Raw genomic sequence first — 16,728 nt, 5'->3', positions numbered from 1 at the left:
TAGACGGACGGACGGACGTACAGACAGACAAACGGACACACCGAATGCAGACAGACAGACAGACAGATGGATGGATGGATGGATAGACAGACGGACAGAAATATAGACAGACATACAGATGGACGGACGGGCGGGCGGACGTACAGACAGAGACAAACGGGCAGACCGAATGCAGACAGACAGACAGACAGACAGACAGACAGACAGACAGACAGACAGACAGACAGACAGATGGATGGATTGATGGATAGACAGACGGACAGAAATATAGACAGACATACAGATGGACGGACGGGCGGGCGGACGTACAGACAGAGACAAACGGGCAGACCGAATGCAGACAGACAGACAGACAGACAGACAGACAGACAGACAGACAGACAGACAGACAGACAGACAGACAGACAGACAGACAGACAGACAGACAGACAGACAGATGGATGGATGGATAGACAGACGGACAGAAATACAGACAGACATACAGATGGACGGATGGACGGGCGGACGCACAGACAGACAGACAGACAAACGGACAGATCGAATGCAGACAGACAGACAGACAGACAGACAGACAGACAGACAGACAGACAGACAGATGGATGGATAGACGGGCGGACGGACACACGGACGGATGGATAAACAGATGGACAGAAATACAGACAGACATACAGACGGACGGACGGACGGACGGACGGACGGACGGACGGACGGACGGACGGACGGACGGACGGACGGACAGACAAACGGATAGATGGACGGACAGACTGAAGACAGACAGACAGACAGACAGACAGACAGACAGACAGACAGACAGACGGATGGATGGATGGATGGATGGATGGATGGATGGATGGATGGATGGATGGATGGATGGATGGATGGATGGATGGATGGATGGATGGATGGATGGATGGATGGATAGGCAGACGGATAGACGGACGGACAGGCACACGGACGGATGGATGAACAGATGGACAGAAATACAGACAGACATACAGACGGACGGACGGACGGACGGGCGGACGTACAGACAGACAAACGGATAGACGGACGGACAGACAGAAGACAGACAGGCAAACAGGCAGGCAGACACGCACACACACACGCGGGCAGGCGCGTACATATTGTGTAGACGTCTTTACTCATACTAACAAATAAACCAGGTTTCTAAACACACACACACACACACACACACATACACACACACACGAAAGACCGACAAAAGTAGTGGAACACACAAAAAGCTAGCGGAACACATTCCAGCTGTACTGAAATCACAGCGGCTTGTTCACGTGAGGAGTTCAAAATTTTTGCTTATGCATTTTCTTTTTCTTAATTCCTTCAAGCCTATTATGCATCCCTTAAGAGTTGACACGAGTTCTGTTCCAAATGTTTTCCCCTGTATTTCGTCTTGACTGCTTCCGCGTTCAGGACCCGCCCTATTTTGTACAGCGCTCAGAGTGGGCGCCTAAGGTCAACGCGAACAATCCGGGCCATTCAAAGACACCGCAGAGCGACAGCGGCGTCTGATCCAGCCTACTGTTGTCCCTGACGTCGCCTGAGACGAGAGAAGAAAAGGCAGACCTTGACGTAGACGCCAGCTTCTAGTTGACGGTCTCGAGATCAAATGGTGTTCTCGGCGAGCAGCGATTCTGGGCTCCTTATGTTGCTACCGTCTAGCTGAATCAAGCGAGGGCAGAGCAAGTCCGAGACGACTGCTATATCAAAAACCACGCAGTGGCTCCCGTTGCCAAGTACACAAGTGCTCAAAACACTTGTACCCCCCCCCCCCCCCCCAAATAGAAGAAAGAAAAGGAAAGTCACAATCAAAGCGGGCTTCACCACGCAATACTTGGCCGAAGAAGTGGAAAACAGTTAACATCGCAGTAGGTATACGCTAGTAGAAGATTTTATTTGTTTCTTTTTTTTTATTTGGTTTATTTATTCTTCGTAAAATCGAGAGGAGACAAGGACTAAATGCCCGACAAAGGTCCCTGCCCCGTATACAGTTCGACGCTGGTAACACAAGAACGCTGAACGTAATCAACAGAACAAACAAAAACTGCAACACTTCGGCTTACATTTGTCGAAAGCACTTCACTATACAGAGGGTTAAACGTAACTTTAACCAAGGATTTAAAATAAGTGGCTAACCGACGCTTGAACGAAACCAGCGACATATGGTTTGCAGTCATGTGGCGCTCCTTAGAATATTTTCTTTATATCCATCCCCCTTAATTATTTAATGAACTAAGATCAATTATGCAAATCTTTTATTACTCACTTCAGGGCCAGATGCGTTTCGTTGCATTGTAGAGGAGAATCAGGAACGACCGATCCGATTTCTCGTAGCAACGTGCATGCTACGTGGTGATTTTTTTTTCGGCGTTTAAAGAAAGCCCGCGAAATATGAAATACAATCACGTGACCACGCTCATGCGCTGTCGTATTGCAGCGCTCTCAACCGCGCTTCGTAGAAAACAACCGTGCGCGCGAAACGTGGCGAAGTGAGAGGCCGCGGCTCTATAGGCATCTGCTTCACAGGGCGTCAGCATCTTTGGCGGTGGCACCATACATGGTGGCACACGGAAAGGAAGCGCCGTCGTCCCTGATAAGCGATATGCTCGAAACACGGTTGAGAGCGCTGCAATACGATAGCGCACGAGCGCAGTCACGTGGTTTTAGTTCCTATTTCGCGGGCTTTCTTTAAACGCCGAAAAAATCGCCCCGCCAGCATGCACTTTGCCACAAAAAATTAGATCGGTCGTTTCTGAACCCCCCTCTAACGTAACAAAATGAACTTGGCCCTAAAGTGAATATTGAAAATTTTGAATAACTGATCTCAGTTAACTAATTCAGCGAAATTGAGAGCGAGTTTGTGTGGGACAACTTCATTGAATTTCCTGCGAATTGATGGCCTGGATTGACAGGTGACAAGGTGACAGTTGACAGGTGACATAAAAAATATTTTGAGGAGTGCCACATGACGGCAAGCCATATGTCGTTGGTGTCACCCAGTTGCGGTTAACCACTTTATTATTAAATCCTTAGTTCAGGCTATATACGTGAAACACCCTGTATAAGATACAAGATGACAATACAAGATCACAGATTTATTTTCAGGCGATAATGCGCCAAATATCTCGGTTACAAAGCATGTGTTGGTGTATTGTGTAATCTCATATACACAAACGCTCGCATATACAAAACGAATTAAAAAAGGAAACCACTGATTATCGCCGTTCCCACAGGACAAAGAAAATTCGGACACTGTTTATACCTACGAAAGAAAAGCCCCATATCCAGGGTGTCCCATCTAACTTTAGCCAGAGTTTAAAAATATGCCGATGCACTCTAAGACGACGTGACGAAATGCGTGTCGCTGACTATTGTATGCAGTAAGTCACACAATTTTTTGTATTCTGATTAATTGCATAATTACTCAAGTTTAATTAAACAACTTCGGAAGCAACGAAGTTAGGCAAAAAATTCTGATTAGAAAGTTGTAGAGCGCTTTGCAAAACGTCCGATTAGACAGTTTCCAACTTTCTATCTATTAAGCATTAGTGTTCTTCCGCTTACTGCAGATGCTCGCGAAATGCAAAAAATAAATAAATAAATAAATAAATACCACCTCACATCTCCGCTTGCCGCCGTGATTGCAGCGCTACCAAACGCTCCGCGTACAAACGAACATAGCATTTAGCCAGGTGTGCTGCCGCTGCGTCTGCTTATCGCTATCATGAACCGCCGCGAGGGAAGCACATCGCGGGCGTAAATGGCACAGCCAACGCCTACGTCGCTGCCCTGCCGCCTTTTAGGCGGCAGCACACCCTGCTAGATGCTAAGTTCGTTTGTACGAGAAATGTTTTGGAGCGCTGCAATCACTACGCGCAAGCGAGCATGTCACGCGGTATTTTTTTTTCTGTAGTTGGCTTTTTTTTAACTCTGCAAAAAGCTGTGCAGAAGGTGCGCCCTTGGTGGCTTATGCAATGATCTTTACAGTGCGTTTCTGAATTTTTACAAAAAAAGTGTACCACGTACATGCAGTAATGTGCTAGTAATCGCAGCTCCCTTGATGCCCACAGACTAACCTCACAGACTGACCCCACAGACTACAGTCTGAATATGCTCTAGTCGGTGTGTTCGTCCAGAAGGCGAGGAACCATTAGGGGAAGATGTGGGTCCTAGATTGAATCATTTTAAATCTTTATTCTTTGAGCTATGGGGCTAAAAACTTGTACATGCATGTAATGTTCTGTGCTGATTTCGAATATAGATCCATTTTGTTCACCTTCATTGGTTCTAATTGTATGCAAGATTCCCTTAATTATATTCTGCAAGGATTTGCAAAATAAGTGTTCCTCAGATTTCATTACATATGGCATCAATGGCTTCTGTATGATTCAAGAAATGCCGTAAAACCATTCTTAACACTCTTCCTTACCTAGAACACGAGTTTCGAGGTTTTGAAGTTGAAAGTCGGAATTATACTTTTCTAGTATAATTCTTAGCTTTGAAATCTCGTAACCCTTGTTCTAGGTGAGGTAGGGCAATAAAGTTGGTCTTACGGCATTCCTTCAATCATCCAGAAGCCTCTGATACTCTGTTTAGCGAAATTGCAGGAACTGATATTTTGCAAATCTTTTGAAAACATGATTTAACGGAAGCTCGCATAAAATTAGAAGCAGAGGAGATAAAAAACAACAGTGAACTGCATATTCAAAATAAGTACATAACATTACACTTGTGTACAAGATTTCAAGACCATACCTTGAAGAATACTTTATGTTTTTCTAAAACCTCTTTATCCTCAGATCAACGAAAGACGGATGGATTAAATGTGAAGCTTCAATGGATACCATCGTGCGTATATATATATATATATATATATATATATATATATATATTAGCTTATTGCGCAAATATCTGGTCCAGAGGCACGTCTCATCAATGTGACCGGCTTCAAGACAACCGCGCTTCGTCGCCGAATCGCACTGCATGCTTATGATGTCGTGGGTGACATGTCCCTCCGATGGACTGCATACTGATAACAATCTTGAAGTAGACGCGCCCGAGATCATATACTCTTTGATAACAACTGTGCCACTGCATGGTCAGCCGTCTTCGCTAAAGAAACGTTAATTTACTTGCGAAAAGTTCGCCACTTGCACGGAACTCGGAAAACTTTCGGCGTGCACGCAGTTGCTCCAGAACGCAGTCGTTACCGCCACTGTTTAAAATTAGATTTTTTTTTAATTATGACTATTATTTAAAGGCTCGAGAAAGCGGTGTATATTTGCGTTCGTTGAACAATCACGAACTCGGCTGCGCTGCACGTTACATGAATTATTTTGCAATGTCTGTCGCTTGCACTGCAACATATCCCGGTGACCGCTGCCACGTTTCGCTGGGGTGGATCTTCCAAACACCCATTTCGACAACGCCACGCAGATTGTCAAAACTGGGCCCGTGTTGCCAAAAAAATCTAGAACGCTAGAATTGACTGCAAGAGCAAATTCCAAGCAATCCCTATGCTGGGCGGCTGGCCAACGGCAAATACCACTTTCGAACGAAAAGCTTCATTCACAAGAAAGTTCTTGCGCTAACACTGTTCGTAAAAGCATATCTCAGCCAATGGTGACGCTGGACATAATTACTAGCGAATGCGGCCGGCCACTGGCGAAGAGCACTTACGAAAAATAAATCATTGTGACTTCGGCCAATGATCCGAAGTTCAGGACCGAATTCTGAAAGCTTTTGGTTGGTGAGAACTGTCCGCCATTGGCTGGCAGCCTTGTTTGGGTGCAAGGTCCCCATATTAACAAAAAAAAGAACTTACGCTATAAATTTTCGTATAGATTCCAGCCAATCGTCATGCTGGATATATATCATTAGTGAAGGCGGCCAGCCAATGGTGAACAGCACTCAGGATCGAAAAGCCTTTGAAAATTCGGTCCCGGAATACCTCCTGAATATATATATATATATATATATATATATAGATATTCGTTTATTCCGCGTCAACGATGCGGCGAACCGACCACGCCCACAGCACGGATCACACTCGAGAGCCAGCCCCACAAGCGATGATGAAGAAGAACCCCATATGAACCCAACATGATGATGATCATGTACGGATGGCAAAGAATAGCTTATAAATTCCCATTATATATATATATATATATATATATATATATATATAGCTACACCACAAGATACACAGTTCGCTGAACATTCCCCCATTTCCCACTACGTAAAAATAAAGCCATAATGCCCGCTAGGCTATTGCTTTTAGAAAAATTAAATTATGGCGTTTTACGTGCCAAAACACTTTCTAATTATGAGGCACGCCGTAGTGGAGAACTCCGGAAATTAGGACCAACTGGGGTTCTTTAACGTGCACCTAAATCTAAGTACACGGGAGTTTTCACATTTCGCCTTCATAGATAGATAGATAGATAGATAGATAGATAGATAGATAGATAGATAGATAGATAGATAGATAGATAGATAGATAGATAGATAGATAGATAGATAGATAGATAGATAGATAGATAGATAGATAGATAGATAGATAGATAGATAGATAGATAGATAGATAGATAGATAGATAGATAGATAGATAGATAGATAGATAGATAGATAGATAGATAGATAGATAGATAGATAGATAGATAGATAGATAGATAGATAGATAGATAGATAGATAGATAGATAGATAGATAGATAGATAGATAGATAGATAGATAGATAGATAGATAGATAGATAGATAGATAGATAGATAGATAGATAGATAGATAGATAGATAGATAGATAGATAGATAGATAGATAGATAGATAGATAGATAGATAGATAGATAGATAGATAGATAGATAGATAGATAGATAGATAGATAGATAGATAGATAGATAGATAGATAGATAGATAGATAGATAGATAGATAGATAGATAGATAGATAGATAGATAGATAGATAGATAGATAGATAGATAGATAGATAGATAGATAGATAGATAGATAGATAGATAGATAGATAGATAGATAGATAGATAGAGAAACATTTCATTCCGGCCCGAGATGCGGCCGCCGTGGCCGGAATTCGAAACCGTGACCTCGTGCTTAGCAGCCCAACACCAGAGCTACAAGCTATCACGGCAGGTCATTGCTTTTAGAATGCACACATAATGCAGACGCGTATTTGTGTGAAAACAACGTCAATTAATTACGTCCTTATACATTACTATAGAGCGTACTTTACCTCGATTGGAGCTGTTAGCGCATTTCTGGCACCTTTAGGAGCATTGGAAACAAGCAGTGTTGTGGCACATTACTGAGCTGGTAAAAATTGTGGCGCGAGATTTCAAACATGGCACATGTTCACACAGGGGAAACACTACAGAACTATAAGTCGCTTGATTTAAAGAAGGGAGAATGGGTGTCAGTTCGCGGTGAGTTAATAGTATTGCTCCTGTTGTTTCGCTGTTTAACTTTTGCTCCTGACAATGGCGAACTTCCAAAAAGGAATAGCAAGCACATACATTGGTAATAATGCAATATTGATATCAGCTCTGTCCACTTCTTATATATACTTGTATGACGTCACTATTCTTCATTAGCTTCTTTTTTTTTTTTTTGTCCAGCCCATTTACTGATTTCTTTCGGCTTCAGCATCTTGGCTTCGATGTAATCGTCCATGCCGTTGTACTGCAAAGATTATTTTTTTTAAATTACAAATACTGCAGGCAGCAGTGCTGCCCAAGCAGGAGAGGGTTACAAAAGGTGAGCTTGCAAAGAACTCTCAATGATATGAGCATTAGTACATTCAACAACACAAGAAGGCAGGCGGTTCCATTGTTCGATTACGTAGGGAAAAACATGAATTTTGGAATTGTTCAGTTCTGGCGTAATATGGCCTTATCACTTTTGTGTGGTTTAATCTTGATGATCTTTGTGGTGCAGAAAGTAAGTAGGAATGACGTGGCAATCCTGTTTTGTTGTGATAAACTAAGTACAAGAATTTCAACCTGGCGATCTGCCTGCGTAACTGGAGCGGCACTTATAACCTATGCTGCCTTAGCATATCAGTAACAGATGAATGTTTTCGATAATCAGATTAGATGAACTTGGCAGCATGACGTTGGATACGCTCCACCTGTTCGATATTTTTAGCATGGTACGGATCCCACATCACCAGTACTCTAGGACTGGTCGAACCACAGTGCGATATGCTTCGTGTTTTACGCTTGACGGAGACCCTTTTAGTTTGATGCGTAGGTAGCATTATTTCTTGAATGCGTTCGAGCATGATATATGCTCGAAAGCATTCGTCTATGTGCATATCCCATTTAAGATTGGTAGTAATTGTTAGACCTAGGTATATAATGGATGTAGCAGGATTTATGCACTGATCGCCAATTTTGTAAACGTACTGTAAGGGATGTTTTTAGTTGTAATTTTCGTTGGTGCAGTTTTTGAGAAATTAATTTTCACCGCCCTTTATTCGCACCAGTCCGCTAGTTTACATAAATTAGTATTCAGTACTTGCCGGCAACACCCTTACCTCCTTAAGGGGGTTTTCTTGTAGCACTCATAGCACCCTTACCGTTAGTGTCTTATAAAATTTACAGAGGACGACAGCGGAGCTCTAACTAGACGTGCGATGACAAAAGACGTCGTTGAAAAAAACTATGTAAATAGTTTATCCGACAGGAGAGTTTCATATCTCTCCCTCTGGAATTCTCTTGTCGGATATTTTTGTGTGCGCCCAAGGCTGTCAGAATGATTACATAGTTTTCAACTACGCCTTTTTTTTCATGCACGTCTACTTAGAGCTCTGTTGTACGTAATTAATATTCTTCCATTAACTTACTTCCAGTATTGTTTAAAATATTCATCAAGATGATTTCCAATAGAATAAGGTGAACACTTGACTTCAGTCAACCAAGAGAACAGGCTGGCTTCAGGAAGGGATGCTCTACAATGGATCACATCCATTCATCAATCCGGTAATCAAGAAATCTGCAGAGTACAATCAACCTCTCTATACCGCTTTCATAGTTTATGAAAAGGCATTTGATTCAGTAGAGATTCCATCAGTCGTAGAGGCATTACGTAATCAAGAAATACAGGAGGCGCACGTTAATATCTTGGAAAATATCTACAAAAGTTCCACAGCTACCTTGTTTCTCCACAAGAAAAGTAGAAAGATACCTATAAAGAAAGGGGTCAGGCAAGGAAACACAATCTCTCCAATGCGATTCACTGCGCGCTTGGAAGAAGTGTTCAAGCTATTAAACTTGAAAGGCTTAGAAGTGAGGATCAATGGCGAATATCTCAACAACCTTTGGTTTGCAGATGATATTGTCCTGTCCAGCAACACTGAGGACGAGTTACAACAAATGATTGAGGACTTTAACAGAGAAAGTGCAAGAGTGGGGTTGACTATTAATACGCAGAAGACAAAGATAATGATTAACAGCCTGGCAAGGGAACAAGAGTTCAGGATCGCCAGTCAGCCTCTAGAGTCTGCGAAGGAGTACCTTTACCTAGGTCGGTCACTCACAGGGGACCCGGATCATGAGAAGGAAATTTAGAGAAGAATAAAAATAGGCTGGGAGTGAATACGGCAGACATTGTCAGATCCTGACTGGAAGCTTACCACTATCATTGAACATAAAGGTGTACAGTCAATGCATTCTACCTGTGCTAACATATGGGGCAGAAACTTGGAGGTTGACAATTAAGCTCGAGAACAAGTTAAGGAACGCGTAAAGAGCGATGGAACGAAGATGTTAGATGTAACGTTAGGAGACAGGTAGAGAGTGGTGTGCATCACAGAGCAAATGGGGATAGGATATATTCTAATTTACAGTAAGAAAAAAATGGAGCTGGGCAGGCCATGTAATGCGTAGGTTGGATAACCGGTAGATCATTATAGGGTTACAGAATAAGTGCCAAGAGAAGGGAAGCGCAGTCGAGGACTGTGGAAAACTAGGTGAGGTGATGACATTTGAAAATTCGCAGGAGAAAGCTGTAATCGCGGTTGGCGCAGTACAGGGGTAATTGGAGGTCGCAGGGAGAGGCCTCCGTCCTGCATTGGACATAAAATAGGCTGATGATGATAATATTCTAACCTCAGTACTGCGTATAACATACTGAAAAATTCCATACGGACTTGAAGTTACAGAAGTAATTTGAGTTTACAGTTAATATATTGCACGATTATCTTGGACCATGCCTTGAAAATTTAGATCTGTATAGCGGGTCGAAAAGCTGCCGCAGATAGTATGTGTCTAATACTCTTCGGCCTCTTAGTCAGCGACACATCTCTGCCACTGAGCCAAGAAACAAAGTGAGTAATCAGTTGGCCGATTTCTGAGTTGTCGTTCTAGACAGCTTCATATTAATGTCGATCCTTTGGATTTTGTTATCTGCTGAAGTCTTCAGAGAGCGTCGGTACTCTTGCGCTCAGCTCCCAGCGAATCTAAATGCAGTTAATGCATTCGAAGCTGCCAGAGGCTCGTCACTCGCCACAGCAATACCGAGCCAACGCAACAGGTCCTGGCACAAGTGGACCGCGCTGCAGAGCCCGAGGGGGTCTCCTCTTTATTGCGCGGGCTTCTCTGGTGACTGAAAGTGGTCCACAAACCCCCGGACTGGAGGAGCCAAGTTTCTTTAGCGGCACCGTGCCGCCTACGACAGTCCTCGGCTGCGCAGCTTCAAAGCGGTAAACAAGGAGTGTCCGCCGCAGCCACAGGCGGCCGCTTCTCGGAATGGCCGTGAGTGAGCTGGAGGCGTGGGACAGCGTGCGCGGGAGGAGCGCAGGGCGGCCGCCCGAGCACGGGGCCCGCGGCCACTTCACGGCGGAGGAGCGGGCAGGGCAGAGCCGCGGTGCACGACGTGTCGGGTTTCCGAGGGCGGCCTGAGATCATGCCTGTTCCTCGCCGGAAAGCCGCGCCTTGGCGGCCGCACACGCTTTTCGGCGTTGGTGTTTCGCTCCCAAAGAACCCTGAAAATGACAGCGCTTTCAAGTTATGGGCTCGTCGGCGCGAGATTGTACTCCAAGCGCCGGCTCTGACCAGGCACTTTCCAGAGACCGATCTGCCCAGGCCGAACGAGCTGTTGGCTCACCAGAACCGCCTGCATGCGATGTCGGGCAGGCGCCAGCCACTAGGGCACTGGATTCGTGCAAGTTTTACTGCGTAAGAGCGATTTGGGTAGTCGGTCGGCGGCTGTGCGCTGGCGTATACCGTGATCGCAGGAAATGCGATAGCCAAGACTCGCAGTTCATTCACTACCCTTTCTTACGTGATAACGCTTTTGCAAATTCAGTACGTGATTAGTCGACGCCTGCTCCAGCTTACAGGCTGAACTGTTTTAGTGAGTCAGAGCATGAAGTGAGGCGGCCGACATGAGGCCTGCGATCCGAGCCTGTGGCTCTGCTCATCGAGCGTCCCCGTTGCCTACCCGGTTGCATGTATTCGTCTAATCCGACATCGTACGAAAAACATCGCAACGGTTTCTGTCGACCTACAGCGATGGCGGCCCGCATTAAACAATAAATAAATAAATAAATAAATAAATAAATAAATAAATAAATAAATAACCTGTTCTACGTAGGTGAGTTTGAGACAAAAAAAGAAAAGTAGTGATGAGGAGTAACCATGCTACCACCGTTACTCGACCCTGAAAGACTCGTCCCCTGAAGAGGATGAACTGTTAATCCACCAACAATTAGTCCTGATGAGAGGAACATTAGCTGCTTTCACATACTACACTGGGGACTAAGTGTTGTGGGACTTCGGCCGCTAGGCGCGCTAAGGCACGATCGCAGTGACATCGTGACCAAGAAAGAGGCTAAGTGGAGCGCAGGATCAGCCGGGGCCAGCAAGCCGGAATTCGGACCCAGGTCAACTCCACAGTGTTTACCCCTTCATATGCTCGCCTATACAGATCAACTGTTTCACCTCCAAGGCCAACCCACACAAATGTTCCATGGGGGAGTAACTCTACAGCTCCTTTTCTGTTTTGAGGCGGTGGGCCAGCCGTAGCTCAAGATTGTTTATATTTCTGTATCCCTTGAATGCATAGCTCGTCACTCAACATAATCAAAACATTCAAAGAAACGTCGAGCTGCTTTCAAGAGGGGGTTAGTATGTGCAGAAAGAGATGACACAATCTGGATGCACAGTTATTTTGTGCTCAAGAGAGTCTTTCCAATGCCCTGCACTGTAAACATATTTGCACCTTTAAAGGTGTAAGGGTGTAAATAAGTTTACAGAGTATACCGCTTTCTGATCGCAAGAATTTGAGTATATTCAGTTGTTCGTAGAACATGGTATCTGAAGAAATTATGATCGTATATTCAATTACGGGGCTCAGGGGCCCAAAGCAATGCAGTGGCGGCTCTGGATTCGTTTTTGCCTCCCGTGGAGACCCACCGAGAGCTCGGTACCAAGCCTCCTTGCATTCGACTCCATCGGAAGCTGCGGCTGGAGATTAAACCCGTGACTCCGGTCAGCTCTGCACCAGTCACCTGGGCGAGACTAATGCTCGTAGGTTAACTTTAGCTGAATAACACGATCTTTATGCGTTGTGCTCAGCTACACTGTTGCATTCACAAAGTATTTTGGTGAATAATAATAATAATAATAATAATAATAATAATAATAATAATAATAATAATGACGATGCTGCTGCTGCTGATGGTGGTGATGATGATATGATGGCAATGATGATGACTATTGCCTGCAGCATGGTTTATGTTGTATATGACGCACCGAATAACTTTTACGTTGCTTCAGACTGTTTCGATGCCTTTTGAGGCTACAAATGTTCGAGCTAATTATGGAGCTATTTGGCGTGAGCTCTCTTCACATGTTTTGGATAGAGACCGTGTTTAAGAAGCAGAACAGATAAACTGACCGCTCGCTGTTGCACAGGACAATCGCTAAAAGAAAATAAATAATACCCTCATGGAAAATGGATTTGTCTGCATCTAATTTGACGTTTCGAATAACAGCTATCATGTTCTCTGAAACGCATTGCATTCCATCACAGGTTATATCAAAACTCGAAGGCGAAAGTTGATGTGAGCCAGTTTCATTCGCTTGTGGGCGCGTCCGTGTCAGGTAAGTTAATCCCATAGCACACGCAATGGCAGGTTATTAATTATTCCAGGCTGCTGAGCACGAGGTCGCGGGATCGAATCCCGGCCACGGCGGCCGCATTTCGATGGGGGCGAAATGCGAAAACACCCGTGTGCTTAGATTTAGGCGCACGTCAAAGAACCCGAGGCGGTCAAAATTTCCGGAGTCCTCCACTACGGCGTGCCTCATAATCAGAAAGTGGTTTTGGCACGTAAAACCCCATAATTTAATTTTTTAATTATTCCTACGTACGCAGGTTGATAAAATTGCTGGCGAACGTCCAGATGTATGAAAATAACAAAAAAATAATTGCGAATAATACGCAAGGTCATTTTTCTTGGGATTGTATACGTAAAGTTGAATGCACAGAAGGCAGACACGTGACGTTGTACCAATCCATCATTCTCAGAGAGACACGCGGAATGACGAGATACCTAAAATAAAACCTCATTCTGCCGTGCGAGCTCACTTCCACACCACTGAATCTCATTGGTTAATAGGATTTTGGCTGACTATAGGAGTGGGCGAAACGCGAAGAGTGTTATTTTACGTTTTCTTTCTTTCTTTTTCATTTTCAAAGGCAGAAAGTTTTCTACTTATAAGGTCCGAGAAACTTGTTTCATATTGCCGCTGGCTTTAGTAATACGAATGAAGGTCCTCAAAAAGCGCCTTGCTAGTTTTTCCTCGAAGCTGTGTCGCAAATGATGTGAAATAACTTCGTCTTATATGTAACTAACGCTTCTCGCTTGAACTCGCTGACGAGGGACAAGTTGCCTAAACATTTTTTTTTCTTTTTGGCTACAGTGGCATGGATGACACGGCGAACACTGCAAGGGACGACGACGCAATACGATATAACTTTGAGTCGTCGTTATGCGTTGCAGCGCAACATGTTTTGAAATGATCTTGACTACTTCCCGTAAGCGGTAGGATGGCGTCGGTAAAAGATGTATGTAAATTGCATTTGTATTGAAAACTGAAAAAATTTGGAGCGGATTCATTCTTAGTTCGTGTGAGTGGCTGCACGAACCGCAAGATGTATGTAAGCAATTTAATACGTGATTCTTTAATATTGACACCAAGAAACTTACTAGTTAATTACGATCTGTTAGTTAATAAACCAACCGTTTGTACCCCCACCTACTGTATAATGCGTGAGCACGACCAAAGCGACCCATTTCTTGAGCAGGAATAAAATGTACACACTGGACAAGCTACACTGATTGTCTCGCAATGACGAACACACAGGCAACGGCATAGCAGAACATGTATCGTACGCTATGTTGAAAATCAAGATTTGCTTAAACATTGCTCGTGTTTGATTTTAACAGTTACAGGATAACCAAAGAGCATTATACAATTTCGCATCATTGGCTCTAACCTCGTACATTTTCCAACGTTATCAGCGGGGCATTTAAAAAAAATGGCATTAAATTTCTGCGCTCGGCGTTAATTGGCCATCTTGGTTGAAAAGAGTTCAGGACAGTATGTGGGGGCAACGAGGCGCCCTACGTCACGAACGATCGTAAATAGAAAAAACAATAACAATGAAGAAACACAGAAGAATTGCAGCGACCTCGGCTTGCTGATTGGAATATTTATGGGATTGGGCTCTAGAAAAGACCCGCCGAGGTTGAGCGTCTCGCGCTCCGCGTAACGATCGCAGCGAGGAGAAGCGAGAAGTGGATCGAGACATCGCCGGGCCATCGAGTTTTCCTGGTCACTCCTGAGTCATCCTTCTCCACTGGCGATGACAGCACGCTCTACGTCGGTGCTTCCCGGCAGAAGTGAGAGCGATGCGTAGACCCCGTGCGACCGACGCATCTGGCAGAGGCGAGCGAGCGCTCGTAGACGTCACCGGCACGCGCCGTCTCCTTGCCCAATGGGAAAAGTTACCAGCCGTGACGTCACGCCGCGACGCGGCTCCCCTGCGGGCCGGGCCGGCCTCCGAGCGAGCGCCGATCGGCGTGCGTCCGGCAGTTGCAGTGAGGTCTGGCGCTGGTGGGAGGTCGGCTCGCGCGCTGTCGCCTCGTCAGTGCCGCGGTACTGGTGGGAGGATAACCGCGTCGTGTCTGCACCATGCTCAAGCACGTGCATTCGTCCACAACCACCCTGTCTCCGTTCCGTTGCATCAAGCCGCAAGCCAACGATGCGCTGAGCCTCAACAGCAGCGTGAGCTTCGGCAGCGGAGGCGCCGAGCAGCTGTCTTCGCGGTCATCGAGCACGAGCAGCCTGCACGAGGCGCTGCCGCCTAGGAAGGTCAGTTTGCCGCGCCCCACTTGGTGTCCAGTGCACGTCATTTTTGCAGTGGTGGTGCGCGAACATGCACACAAACACGCCGGGATTCCCTGCGGCTTGATAGCTTCGGCGCACGTGCTTTCGGACTGCGTTTGAGCTGTCAGTGCCGAGCGCTCTGGAGGCGCAACGCTGCGCCTCCGGTGCAGAATCTCGTGTGCTTTTCTGTTCGACCCCGAGTGTGTGCATGCTGCAGTTTTCTCATGACGGTCTAGTTCGTACGCTTGCAAGCTCGCATATGTTTCATATTTTGGTGCAAATGCTGCAGCACAGCTCTCGCCGGTCACAGTGTTCCGTCTAAGCACAGGGTAAATAGTGTTCAAAATATCTAAATAATTCGCACCCGTGCAAGTTTATTTTGTAGCACTCGAAAAGACACGAAGCATGCGCCGTCGGTATATTTCCCGAAGGACCAAAGCCAAGAAATGAAAAGAAGCAGCGGTCTGTCAACCGGCGCTGATGGCAGCGGCAAAAAGCTGCGCGGTTGCTGCTTTCTTTATCTCCGAAAAGGCAGCGTTGACTGACTTCTCCAACTGTCTAGAGCTGCTAGTCTCGCACTGGGAAGGAGCCGTGTTTGCTTTGGCGCGATCACCTCCTTTGCTTCTGCCCGTCCCCACAATTCCCCCTAATGTTCGGGAGGGGACGACTGGCAGGCGCCGCAGAGGAGTTTCACCTTTCACGCCGGCGGCTGGGAAGGTTTCCCCAAGCGAGCATGCCTCAGTGGGAGGGGAGGTGGCACTCCAAGGACGGAGGCTGCCACTTGTTGCTTCAACGTTTGTTGCCCTCAGTACGAAATCGCTGTTGGCACCGTAGTTTCCGTTGGAAAATTTCCTTGAAAGAGTAGGATGCAGCTCTTATCTTGCTTGCGTCGCTTCACAATCGCTGTTTCTTTGCGATGAAGTAATTGTTCTCTTTTATTACGCTCCGAAGTGTGGAAAGTTGAGTCACCAAATAGACGTCTACCCTAAAATTTTATGATAAGGCGAACGTGCAGTTTAGTCCATGCCACTTCAAGCATCTGCGAAATGAAAACCTACTCGACCACCATTGTCGAGTGTGCGTCGCAGATTCGGTAAACGGGCAACCACATTCGTATCTCTATTCCGCCAAAAGAGTAAAGTAAAACAATTGTAACTCCTTTTCCATTATATTTATTTATTTGGTTTGTTCATTTATTTATTTATTATTACTTCTGACGCTATCGTTTAAGGTAGAGTGTAGTCTATAGCTTAAAGATCAGTCATCGAATATGTAGAATGGCGCCGTGCGTTTTCACCAGTA

General features: G+C 45.3%; 1 protein-coding gene across 2 annotated transcripts in view; it reads left to right on the top strand.

Moving 5' to 3' along the window:
- The first annotated feature begins 15,142 nt into the window (after positions 1-15,142).
- Positions 15,143-16,728, top strand: part of rau (RA domain-containing protein rau) — an 80,769-nt gene continuing 79,183 nt past the window's right edge. For both annotated transcript variants that reach the window (XM_075677812.1, XM_075677811.1), the window contains exon 1: positions 15,143-15,411. In XM_075677812.1, coding sequence (XP_075533927.1) covers positions 15,232-15,411 — 180 coding nt within the window. In that variant the 5' untranslated portion in view covers positions 15,143-15,231. The remainder of the gene's footprint in view (positions 15,412-16,728) is intronic.

This window comes from Dermacentor variabilis, chromosome 1 (genome assembly GCF_050947875.1).
Source record: "Dermacentor variabilis isolate Ectoservices chromosome 1, ASM5094787v1, whole genome shotgun sequence".
NCBI lineage: Eukaryota > Metazoa > Arthropoda > Arachnida > Ixodida > Ixodidae > Dermacentor > Dermacentor variabilis.
This window is presented reverse-complemented; position numbering and strand designations above follow the sequence as displayed.